General features: G+C 34.7%; 3 protein-coding genes across 3 annotated transcripts; 2 read left to right on the plus strand and 1 right to left on the minus strand.

Moving 5' to 3' along the window:
* Positions 1–538: 538 nt before the first annotated feature.
* On the plus strand, positions 539–3,723 carry LOC123881569 (recQ-mediated genome instability protein 2-like). Its single transcript, XM_045930286.1, has 4 exons — positions 539–709; positions 794–905; positions 1,127–1,191; positions 3,410–3,723. The coding sequence occupies exons 1-4, from the start codon at positions 581–583 to the stop codon at positions 3,521–3,523; spliced, it is 420 nt and encodes a 139-aa protein (XP_045786242.1). The 5' UTR covers positions 539–580; the 3' UTR covers positions 3,524–3,723.
* A 414-nt stretch (positions 3,724–4,137) lies between these two features.
* On the plus strand, positions 4,138–5,182 carry LOC123881571 (putative bark agglutinin LECRPA3). The gene has a single exon (XM_045930287.1). It carries the CDS (start codon positions 4,195–4,197, stop codon positions 5,035–5,037), a length of 843 nt encoding a protein of 280 aa, XP_045786243.1. The 5' UTR covers positions 4,138–4,194; the 3' UTR covers positions 5,038–5,182.
* A 783-nt stretch (positions 5,183–5,965) lies between these two features.
* Positions 5,966–11,441, minus strand: LOC123920620 (SRSF protein kinase 2-like). Its single transcript, XM_045972911.1, has 4 exons — positions 11,065–11,441; positions 9,173–10,153; positions 6,968–7,015; positions 5,966–6,681 (listed from the first exon to the last, which is right to left on the minus strand). The coding sequence occupies exons 1-4, from the start codon at positions 11,251–11,253 to the stop codon at positions 6,262–6,264; spliced, it is 1,638 nt and encodes a 545-aa protein (XP_045828867.1). The 5' UTR covers positions 11,254–11,441; the 3' UTR covers positions 5,966–6,261.
* Positions 11,442–12,486: the final 1,045 nt, after the last annotated feature.

Here is a 12,486-nt window from a genome sequence, read left to right on the forward strand (position 1 = left end):
AATTTTGATCAATTTTCAAATGTTTTAAATGTTTGATTTCACTTATGCCTTTATTTATTATGAAAGAGAATATTAAAAATAAGTAAATTAGTTGAATTAATAGTAATTAAATAAGGGTATTCATGGAATAAGTTTAAATCTATAAGAGTATTAAATGAAAATAACTATTTACAAGGTTTTTATTGGTTTGTGTAATTTTTTCAAAGTGTTCCTTATAAAAAAGATCAGAGGGATTATATATTTAATAAACTACTCTTAGGAGCTTCTTATTTTTAGATGTTTTCTGATTATTTTTAAATTTTATTTTAATAAAAAAATCAATCTATAATAAACAAATACAATATTTTTAAAAGTGATTAATTTTATAAAAAAAAAATAACTTTTTCTAAGAAAAACTATAACAAACGGCTTGTAAATGAAATATGAAAAAACACTTATACTCAATCGGCATAGTATATTTGAACCATCCGATCTTGATTGGACGGTTTAGATGTGGCCGACTGCACATTAGTATATTAGTGAATTCACTTTATCCTATAACCTAACATAACAATGTGTTACATTACAATTGCAGAAGGGAATGAGTGCGATGGATTACGGTTTAGCAGCGTTGAAGCTTTTCTGCTCACAGCTAAAACAAGCTCGAGAAGTGCCTTCTCAACATAGCTTCACTCTCGGTGGCTTTCTCTTCCAACGCGCTTGGTTACAGGTTTCATTTCTTCACTTTTTTCTCCCTCTTTCATTTCCAAAACGCCGTCGTTTTCACCTTTTTCTTTTTCTCCCTTAACCGCAGGGCGTTCTTATCTCTTCCAACGATGGCAACGGACCTCTTCTTCTCGACGATGGAACCTCCGTCATTGAACTCTCTCTTTCCGGCGAGTTCCGTCAACGTCATTTCAAAGCCGGTAAATTCCGTTCCAAACTATGGCTTTTGTGTTCTCTATTGACATTTTGTGATTCAATTGAATATTGAGTTTTGAGATTCTTATTTCATTATTTTTAGTATAGTTTTGTGATTCAAACTCAGACCACTGAATATCAGCGTCCGTGCGGTTACCAACTGAAATGTATTTACATTACCTGATGTTGATTATTTATTACTCTTTTTTATTATTTTTATTGGTAGGGATGTATGTCATGGTAGTTGGAGGGTACGTTGCACGTGCGGCAGGGGAGCCTTCGATTATCAAGGTAAGTTTTCACCTGTCTGTTATGTAGGGTTGAGTCAGTCTCAAAATGAATTAATTACAAAACTAGTAGTTTTCATTGCTTTTGTTGATGTTATTGATTTTTCTCAATGAAAATGTTCAATGCAGTGAAGTGATGTAAATATTGTGTAAAACTTGTAAATATAACAATTTTGAATTTTGTGTTTTGCGATTTGAATCTTCTATCAACCGGATCATTATCTTTGGCATTATGCCTGTTAGACATTAGAACAACAACTTTGGTTTCCAAGTAAACAGACGAAAACACAAAAGACTGGTCATGGAATTCAGCGAATTGTTCCTATGTATACAACAGTAGAGTCTCGCTCTACTATATGGTTGTTACGCTTTTTCTAAGCTTGAGTTGAGTATATCCACTTATTGGTGAATGAGTCATACTCAGCAATGCCTTCAGGTCGGAAGAAGCATACGGCACCAGACCGTAATATTATAAGCTGAGTTTGTTCTTCACTAGGTTTGTTTAACAAGTTCACATGCCCTGGAACTGTTTGGTTTTCAAGACAGAAATCTTAACCGTATGTTATTAGGGGAAACTCGAAGTTGGTCTCTATAATGTATTAGAAGATGTCTCATGATACAATCAGATGAATGCCCCAATATGTGATGCCATGGTGGAGGAATGGATGGTGTTGTAACAAGTGTTGTTGGTTTGGATGGTGGTTGCGGCATGTGGTAGAGTCCATTGCTATATTTCCCTTTTAGAAGTGGTTCCCTTGTCCTCAGATCCTTTACCAATAAATAATCAGAAAAAAAAATATCAATGCCGATCGGATTAATGTGACATAAGGAAGAGACACACAAGATGTTTTGTAAGATGTTATGTAAATAAAAAAACATTTGATAGATAAAGAGGGTGAAATAGAGTATATAAAACTGTTTAACCAATATTAGATATAGGAAGACCTGATCCGTCACCCACAATTAGTTGGTCAGAGCCATTGTATGTTTGAAAAAGATGCAACTGATCCATATCTTGAGTGATGTAATGAGAGGCTCTTGGGTGCATTGTTCCTCTTTGACGGGTTACTGTGAAGTTTATAACAAACCTTTGCAGTTGGCCTGGTTTGTCACAGAACTGACAAACTACATGCATTGATGAACCAGGAGAACTAGATCTAGGATTGTTAGGATTGAAGAAATAACCCTGCGGTTTTCCTTGTTTAGTATAATACTGTTTTCCTCTTTGTGTTGCATTAACAGTAACAATGAGAGGAGTTTCTTCCAAGGTGTCGTCCCTCTTTAAATAGCTGTCAAATTTGGAAAGGAGATCATCAAATGCAATAGGATTTTCTCGAGTTCTTAGGGCAGCAGTGACCTCACATTACTCAGTACCAATGACATTCATAGAATTGGTGATGCCCAAGATCGACATCATCCAAGGGAAAGTTTATGATAGCCAATTCATTTGATAAAACCTTAATATCATTAAGGTATTCAGAGATGTGGCTGGGCTTACTGCGGTACCATCAACATAACCAATAAGGTCATACCCCACAAGTAGAGCAGCATTAAATTGGACATGCCATGCAAGGAAGTTAGAGCTATTTAGTTTGATAGAGGCATGCGTGTTTAAGGCCACTACATAATTGAAAGGTGCATATAAGATTACTGTTAAGCTAATGCTGCCAATAGCATATAAGTTATGAGAATAATATAGTTCAGTATTGATTTACAATTAACCAGATACAAGAATATATAGCAATCGAGGTGTTGTACACGAGGGAAAGGGAGCAAGCCATTATCCTAAACTTAAAGCATAGCAGCTGTAACATACAAGGCAATGATCAAGGCTTTTGATGTAAAATTTTGTAACAATACAAGAATCAAATCACCCTTATTATGTACGGATATGATGAGATAGTTCCTTTCTATTAGTCCACTTCTCACAAAGAAAAAACGAGCACAGGTTAGTTTGGGTGGTCCTCGATGGGTTCCAGCCAATCACTAAGTGTTGTTTGAATTCATCTTCTTGGGAAATCCTGTTCTTATTTTTTCTTTTTCTGGTTTCAACTTGCTTAGTAGTTATCTTCGACAACCATTATCTGCATAATATATATTGAAGCCACCTAAACTTCTTTATATTGAGCAATAATAGCTCCCATAATAATATTGATCTTGCTAGTGGAAATAATGAAAGCTGGGGGGAAATTATCTTAATCTGTATTGATATATTGTGACAGGTTCACAAGATTGTTGACCTTTCATCATCCCCCGATCGAGAAGCAATGTGGTATCTTGAAGTTATGGAGGCATACAAGTTGTTCTATCAGCCTCTTGTTGAAGAATTCATGTAATAGTACACGATTAGACAGAGAAAGGGTATTCGCGATTGACATCTGACGGCTACAAACACAGAATTGTTTGCAGATTGAGTTGGTGATTCATGTGTCTATTTCTTTATTCTACGAGAAATTCATTAACAAAATGCATTGTAAAGCCACCACTATACCATTTATGAAATATTCCGATATTCAATAACAATCTATTTGTTTCACGGTTCTCTTAAAAAATCATCGGTGTTGTGACTTTGGAATTATATGATCATTTTACTTCTGAATATTCAATCAGATGTTAACAATGTTGTCTCTCCTAGGTCTATGGGTGTAATTTTCAAAAGGATTGTCTATGTCATTCAGAAAGGACTAGTAGCGTAGCTTCTTGCCCGTTTACCTTTAATTAATGTGTAATTATTTTGAATATATATATAGTATTGTTAAAATCTGTTTGCAAATAACATTTTTAAAAATATATGCTACCTCTACATGATACTATAAAAATAGTATTTTCTTCCAAATAAAATAAAAAACATAAAATAAAACTAGTATTTGATTTAATATTATCGTACACTTAATAATCATATTTGACAACAATAGGCAGCCCCAAATGCGTGTATAAATACGTACGTTTGACAAATAACAAATGTTCATTCACATTCACGGTTGAACATCAAAACCTGAGAATACCAATGGCTTTCTCTCCCTCATACCTTCCAACTCAAACTCTATTTTCTGTTGTTTTTGTCATTTTCACAACTTTCATTCTCTTGCTTGCAAGAGAAGGAAAAGCTCAGCATACAGATTATCTCTTTGACATCAACAATTTCACCAAACTTGATCCGACCAAGTTTACCCTCCAAGGCAGTGCCCGCATTTTCCGCGATGGGGTATTGTCACTGACTGATGAGCCTAAAAAAGTAGGCCGGATATTGTATTCAGATCCAATTCAAATTTGGAATAAATACACCGGCGCCGTTGCCAACTTTGAGACCACCATCTCGTTCGTCATAAAGAACGATACAGGTGCAGATTTCCCCGCTGATGGACTCATCTTCTTTCTTGCACCAAAAAAACAAGTTGAAAACATTGTCAACAAAACATTAATCGGTGGATTACTCGGAATAGTTGATTTAGACACTGCTTTAAATCAATTTGTTGGTGTAGAGTTTGACAATTTTGTCAATGGTTGGGATCCTAATTATTCGCATGTTGGAATCGATGTAAACTCTTTAACTTCATTGGCAACTAAGCCATGGACGACCAACAATGGATCATTGCATGAAGTGAGAATTGTGTATGACATCGCGACTAGGACATTGAGTGCTACGTCGATTGATGACCGTAATGAGTTTTTCTTTGTTGATCAAGTCATTAATCTAAAAGATGTTCTCCCGGATACCATAACAATTGGTATATCTGCTGCCATAGATGAAGGCCGACAATTACACCACATCCATTCGTGGCGTTTTCATTCACGCTTCGAATCAACTCCAAACATCAACAATAATAATCATCTTGTAAGCTATGCATGAATGGTGGTTAAGATATAACTAGTATATATGTCTAAATAAAGACTATATGCTAGCTATAACTATATACCCTTTGTGAACCATGTATATGAGTTTTCTTTATAAAAGAAATTCTAAATAAAGGCAATGGTTGAACTATGTTATTTGAGTTATGCATGTTACTCTTTCCGCTCTTTTTTATAAGAAACAATTGATATATTTGGCTATAATGTTAGACCAGATATATTAAATATACCATAAACCTAAAAAATCAATTTTGCTTAATAAAATGTCACGGTGAGAGTATCTTCTATTAATTACGAAGTAATAAATTTATTAAAACTTTTAGGATGACTAAAATAATTTATCAACGAGCCAGACAATATTATCTTTCACTTATCCCACACTGCAGATATCCCTTCAAAAGTTTGAACCATGTTTCTCTTTTGCACAATCTCCACCCCATCTTCGCAAAAAGGCGGTGTTCATTTTACGACCCGACCTTAATCCGAAATCACCGCAACTCTTAGGTTGACAAAGAGAACTACAAGCCACAGATTGCACTCTTTTATGATTAACAGAATCTCCCCACAAATAAAAGCAAAGCACGACACTTCTTGTCAATCTCGTCACAAACTGATCTAGGAATAAGAGTTGCTGGTATATTTCATGCTGTTTGAGCTATAAATTTGGTTGACAAGTGAACCTGCGATTGAGAGTTCCAACCATGAAAACAAACTGTGATTATTGTTTGGCATAACCAAACTCTAGTTTTCTTTTTCCATTTTTTGCTACATTGACAAAAGCAGTAAGTAAAACCAGGAAAATATACAATATGTGGATGTTTATATATACAACAAACACTAGCCGCAATTAAATGTATCATAATGATATAAACTCAAAAACTTAACAATGGTAAACTCGACAAAGTCAGATGCAGAGAATCCACTCGTTCAAAATGTACAAATCTTTGCTAAGAAAAATTATGCCAACAACACACTATCGAACACACTTTCAACACACTCTTTTTTTGGTTGAAATTCATACGATGCCTACATGATTTAGTGGAATCCATTTGAATTTCAACCAATAGAAGAGTATGTTGCTAACAATGCTCTTCCATAGAATTGAAGTTCCAAGAACAAACAAGAAGTACCAACGCAAAAAAAAACAAAAAAAAAAAAAAAAAAAAAAAACAGGTTGCATATTCTTCATTAATGGCATTGTTGACGACAAGCCGATTTACATCTATGTTGATGACTTTACAGGTTGGGAGTCTTTGAGTGACACAGGAGATCCATCAATGGCTATATTCCTCACACCAACTTCCACCAACTCATGCTCAGCCTTTTCTTGTTCCTTCTTTCTCTTTTCAAATGAATCCATGTTGATTCCATCAGGTTGCATATTAGTCCGTGAGGGCTCAAGAGTTCTGGGTCCTGCGCTGAACCATGGATGGCTAAGACACTGAGCAGCTGTTGGTCTCTTTTCAGGGTCAAAATCAAGTATTGGACGAAGGAAGTCAGCCATGTCATTTGCATCTTGTTCACTGAAATTATACTTTTCCGTCAGAATCTTATGATGTGGCCAGAACCGCAAGTCGCGGATGTGCCTCAATTCACCGTGTCGATTAAAAAATTCTCGGGAATAGCGGCCACCAAGTGCAATCTGTAGGAAATATTTGATCAAATTTTGCAGTTGAGCACATATCATACATTGATATTATCCAATTTTCAGAAAGAAATGCAGTCTATTGTTTTTTTAAGCAAAGAGAACTCATTAATGAAAAATGGAGTACAATCAAAGAGGATTTTGATGAAATTGGTCTTTGAAGGAATTCAAACTTCGAATGATTGATTATCTAAAAATGAATACAGTTTCTTGAGCATGAAAACATAAAATTGATGACAGATACAAACTTTACAATTTTCACCATAGCAGATAAATTTCCTACCTTGCTAGGCATCTTTCCAAGAAGTTCCATCATCAATGCCAGATGATCCTACAAAACATATAAATATCATTTAACAATCCGCTGATTACGCTAAATTCAGGAAGCCGGCATCATTTTCAAAATTTTGAAGTGTTTTCCACAAGAAGGGAAGCTTTGTCGTCTTTTTAACAAGAGGACAAAAATATACTTTATATAATAGGGGATTCAGTCTCAGTGATTTCTGAATATTTTCCCCATTATTTATTTGAAATTTTCATTAATTAGCAAGAAAGAATCATAGGGAAGCCTCAATTCTAAGATCACAAGCAGGGTAACAGCAAAACATGTTCAAAATTGAGAATATAGCAATACCCTATTAAACAACAGGCTGTGCTTTAGGCAATTTATTCCAATTCCAAATGCAAGCACAAAAGAAATTTTCTTTGAATACAAGTCTTACTGGTGATCCAATTGCATGACATTTACACTTTACATATTGGGAACTAAATCCTCTATTTCATCCATCAGAAAACAAAGAAAAGTGCCAAAAATTTAATATTCTTAGTAGGATTGAAATCACCTTTGAAATAAAGTATCCAGCTCATGAAAGTTAAATTATAGAGTGTCCGTATAAATGAGGATCAAGAGACAAGCGTGACAATATTATTGGTCTAGGCAGCAAAACAGAAAATAGCATCTTTAAAAGGACAATATTATTTCAAATGTCAAACAAGTACTTACAATTCTATAGCTTAAGCAAGGTTTTCAGCATCAGAATGTAAAACTCTATCTAGATAGAGGAACTATAATTCACCCAGCCTGCTTGTGGCATATAATTATTTCCAAAATATATCATTTACCTTTTTCTATCACAAAGCACCAAGTAATTTACTTCAGGAGAAAATTAAATATAGGCAAAACTGCACCAGGGATCATTTAACATTTAAAGTTCCAAACAGGTCCTTTATCACTTTTTTAGACCAAAAAGGTCATTTATCTTTCTATACGACAACAATGTTGAACCTTTAGTGCTTGTCCGCCCAAAACCGTGAAAAAGTGTAGAGCAATGCTAGCAACAAACGCTTGTGCAAACGCAAGCAACACACGCCAATAATATCAGGCCACGTTTTCTAACTTTCAAAGTTGTAAACTTGATAACTGGCTTTGCCGGTTTAAAACATTTAACTTTTTTTTCTTCTAATTATTTAATTTAACATTTAAAATCCCAATCGCAAATCTCATCCCCATCACCTCTTCAGCCAATTCCATGTGCCATGGAGACAAACCTCCAAATCATCTTTACCAGAACAGAAGTTTTCACGGCTTGCCTGTGAATCCCAATCGCAAACCTCCAAATCCCTTCCTTTTAATAATAGTGTCAGCTGTAATGGAAGAAGTTCTAAGAAAATTTAACATATTTTTCTTGGGGAACGAAAGTGCTTAAATTAAATTGTGTTGTTGTGAATCTTTGGTAGGCTTGTTGAGTCAAGGAACTTCAATTCAAGTTAAATGGATTGTTATTTTAGACAAATCTTCAATTTTGAACAAATGGGTAGACTGGAAAATGTCAAAAGAAGCTTGTGTCATGTGGTGGTCAAATGGGCTTACTGGTTTGGCAGGACGGTTGCGTTGTTGCCGGCAGAGCGAGATATATGGACGGTTGGGTTTTCTGGCAGGACGATTGACGAATGGTGGGGTTTTTTGTTTGTAAAAGAGAGAGTGAAAAAGAAAAAAAAAATTGTTGAGCCGGTTGCCTGTTATGCTTTTTGATGGAAAGGGGACGTGGCATTCTATATGAGCGAGTGTTGGTTGGAGTGTGTCTAAGCGTTTGACAGTAGCAGTGCTCAAAAGTGTACGCTACTGGTTGGATGTTTGACTCGGTTGGATTGAGTAGCAGCACTGTTCGAGACAGTGGCGGCGGCAGCGGCGGCAGCGGCAGCAGCACACTTTGTTTGAGTGTCAGCATCATACACTTCATTCACAGTTTTGGATAAAAATTATTAGAGGTATGTTGTTGTCATTTAAAAATATCTGTTTGAAACTTCAAATTAAGTACCCCTGGTACAGTTTTGCTTTAAATATGTAATTTTCTGCATTAAGATGCATACAGCATACTGTTATTGTAAGAGCATGAAAAGGTGCGCCAATGAATTGCCAACATCAAATAATAATAGCATAATATAAAGCAAACCAGAAGTTTCTTAGCAAAAAAACAAGGGAACTTGCCTCATCCCTATCATAGTTGTCACCGCTGTGAGGATCAAAAAGAACATCTCCTGTGGCAAGCTCAAAGCAAATGCAAGCAAAGGACCACATATCTGCTGGAGTAGAGTATTTAGATCCAAGAAGAACCTCAGGACACCTATATTGCCTTGTCTGAATATCACTTGTGAACTGTTTATAAGTCCAACAAGCATTACCAAAATCAACCAGCTTGCACTTAAGATCAACAGCTGCCAGCAGTTTCTTTCTCATGGAACGGCTACCTTTCCTATTTCCATGATTTCCTTGTGCAGCATCCTTTTCAAAAGTTTGTGTTGATTCACCCTCACTGAAAGAACTATTGGGTTTGTTTTCAGAAGATTCTACTCTTGATTTCACATGATTTTTACAAGTTTCCTGCTCGGGTTCTTTAAAGTCCTCCCTAGCTTCCTCTGGACTTTCCTTCTCAATACAGCCTTGAGCCACCCTCTTAGTGTTTACCTGCATTTTCTTCTTCTGGTTCTTTGTCGGATCTCCATTCCCAATTTTACTGTTTTGGATAGTACCATTATTAGCCAAAGCCTTATCCTTGGTGTTTGGAAGGATAAGTGGAGCACCTGATTTCCTTGGATCCTTACACGGATCTATCAGTGAAAGAAGCAACACATTCTCTGGCTTCAAATCAGTGTGTATGACAGAAAGCTCGCGGTGCAAATAATCCAAGCCCACTAAAATATGAAAACATATTTCTTTAACCATGGAAAGAGGAACTCCACGATAGTCACTATATTTGATAAGGGTGAGAAGATTATCCCCAAGGAATTCAAAAACCATACACACATGCATGCCATTAGGCCCTGAATGCTTAAAGTGGTCCAAAAGCTTCACAACACATTTCTTGCCATCAGGGTCTCCCTCTTCAATTTGTTTGAGAATCTTTATTTCATCCATTGCAGCTTCAGTGTAATGCTGCGCGCTCTTTTGAATTTTAAGGGCCACATAATGCTACAAACAAAAAACTTTCAAGATCACTAACAGAGTTTATAATTCCAAAAATATCAAGCAAGGATATGTAGTTTGTTATCAGATCTACATCAAACACAAGATAAGAAGTTTGTTATATATTCAGTAAATCAACATTTTAGTCCTTCAAGTATGAATCAGTCAATTTAGTCCCTCAAATTTACAAAATAGAAACTCAGTCCCTTAAATTGAACATCAGTCAATTTAGTTTTTTTTCCAAATTTATCACTACAACTTTAAAGGTTCAATGATTTTCTTGAATCTTGATGCAGCAAAAAACTATTCAAATCAATGTTGGTCTTTCATTGGTTTTAATGCATATTTACTAAAGAATTGTTTTGATGCAATGCAGGCACTAAATTGTCCGACCTTGAAATTTCAAGGACCGAAATGATAATGTTACTAACATAATACCAGGTGTACATCATTAACAACAAACAAAAAAAACTACAATTGCATACGAATATGGATATTTAGTGTGTATATTCTATGTTTTCATTAATAATTACAAAAATATCACATTTTTAACATTTTCTTTCCTATTCTCAAGGTTATTACTATTTCCTAATTTAGTTTTTTTTTTTGTCAAGTAGCCAGGTGGCTAGAAATTCACTCCTTGATTGGGGTGAATAAGCAGAGAGTCTCAGATTCCAACCTCGGCCCCTGCATGTATAATGCAATGTTCCTACCAACTGAGTCACGAGCACTACTATTTCCTAATTCAATTATTACTATTTCTAAAGCAAAATCAAAGCAGTAATTATGTAATAATTATCAAAACTATGAAATGAAACACATAACAAAGCAAATTATGAAATGAAACAAAAAAGGTAAAAAAAAAAAAAAATTGAAATTGTAAAAGTTTTGATGAGTTTTTGAGAAAAAGGAATCACCGATTTGAGAGTATCCCAAGCAAGCCAAACAGTGGAAAAATGACCCCAACCAAGCTTAGATTGAACAACATAGCGAGCATTGTTGAAAGTATCGCCAATTTTAACCGCATGGTAACCACCACGTCTATAGTGTTGAGTTCCTTCGTCTTCTGAACTGTAATCATTATTGTTGATCCCTTTTCTCTCCATTCAATTGAATCTGGAAATTTAGGGTTTTGTAGTGTTGCCGGGAAAATGAAAATATGAATGTGAGAGAAAGTGACAGTTCTAAGTGCAGTTTAAGAAAACATTGGATCCTTCTTGCTGCTCTAGAGTGAGTGTGTGAGAGAGTAAAGAGTTTAGAACCTAAAAATGACAAATATCAACTAATAACCTATGAAGAATAAATTAAAAAAGAAAAAGAACCTACAAAGAAAAAGAAACAAAATAAAACACAAATAATATTAAGAAAAGTTGACGTAAGTTTTTTTTTATCAATGGAAAATTTATTAGTATTAATTAATAAAAAATGCTTTAATTAATGAAAAATGCTAACATGGAGTATATGTTAATGCGTTATAAACATATTCTTTTCAAATTTGTGTGATCAACTATTTTGAAATTTATTGTCAAAAAAATTGAAATGTGTGTGCTAGAGTGGTATGATCTTTAATTAATAAAGGATATGCTTATAAAAAATATTAATAAAGAATATATTTAGAAAGAAAGAAAAGTAAATAAATGCATCTAAAAATTTGTAGAGAATTTTATATTTATTAAGAAAAAAATTGTAAAATGATCTTATGGTTATAGTGAAAGGTGTTGAACAATTTTAGACCGTTAGGATTTTGTAGATATATTTGTGGCCTTCAAGACTTTGTAGACTTGTTTAATTTCGGTTGTATTTTTCTTAGTACACTCTTTTAAAGTGGACAAAATATTTATAGGTGGGACCAAACTTCTTATCATCGCAACAACAAACTTCTTCTCTTCCAGTTTTAAAGTCCAGAGATAATATGACTTTCTAACTTTCGCTTCATCTTATGGTTGTGTAAGCCGGACACAGTCGAAAGATTCTATTTTTGGGATGCCAGAAAATAACCACCTAGCATAAATTGACATCCACCTCGTACACCTGTATTCAAATTTCAACTTCTTGTTGGTTGCTTTGTACACACATCACCCAATTCACAACCCAACACAAAAAAATATTTTATTCTATATGAACCAAGATCGAATTTCTCTATTACAACAATAAATCCTAACTTTACAGCTTCACAACGAATCCAATTAATAAATACATCTCGATCTTTATATTTTTTATCCGTGGCAAAGTGACTACTTGTATCGACAACACGCACTTTAGGATGAACATTGTTGGGCTTCGAATCAACGGGAGATTTATCAATTTCAGGTTTAACAACGTCCAATTTCAATTCATCA

The sequence above is a fragment of the Trifolium pratense genome, linkage group LG4, assembly GCF_020283565.1.
Source record: "Trifolium pratense cultivar HEN17-A07 linkage group LG4, ARS_RC_1.1, whole genome shotgun sequence".
NCBI lineage: Eukaryota > Viridiplantae > Streptophyta > Magnoliopsida > Fabales > Fabaceae > Trifolium > Trifolium pratense.

Excerpts from the sequence above, each read along its gene's own strand:
- LOC123881569 (XM_045930286.1), top strand. The coding sequence starts at position 581 with ATGAGTGCGATGGATTACGGTTTAGCAGCGTTGAAGCTTTTCTGCTCA. Across the intron at positions 906-1,126 it reads TCAACGTCATTTCAAAGCCG|GGATGTATGTCATGGTAGTT; the intron begins GTAAATTCCGTT and ends TTTTATTGGTAG. Across the intron at positions 1,192-3,409 it reads GGGAGCCTTCGATTATCAAG|GTTCACAAGATTGTTGACCT; the intron begins GTAAGTTTTCAC and ends ATATTGTGACAG.
- LOC123881571 (XM_045930287.1), top strand. The coding sequence starts at position 4,195 with ATGGCTTTCTCTCCCTCATACCTTCCAACTCAAACTCTATTTTCTGTT.
- LOC123920620 (XM_045972911.1), bottom strand. The coding sequence starts at position 11,253 with ATGGAGAGAAAAGGGATCAACAATAATGATTACAGTTCAGAAGACGAA. Across the intron at positions 10,154-11,064 it reads CTTGGGATACTCTCAAATCG|CATTATGTGGCCCTTAAAAT; the intron begins GTGATTCCTTTT and ends TTTTGTTTGTAG. Across the intron at positions 7,016-9,172 it reads ACAACTATGATAGGGATGAG|GATCATCTGGCATTGATGAT; the intron begins GCAAGTTCCCTT and ends TATGTTTTGTAG.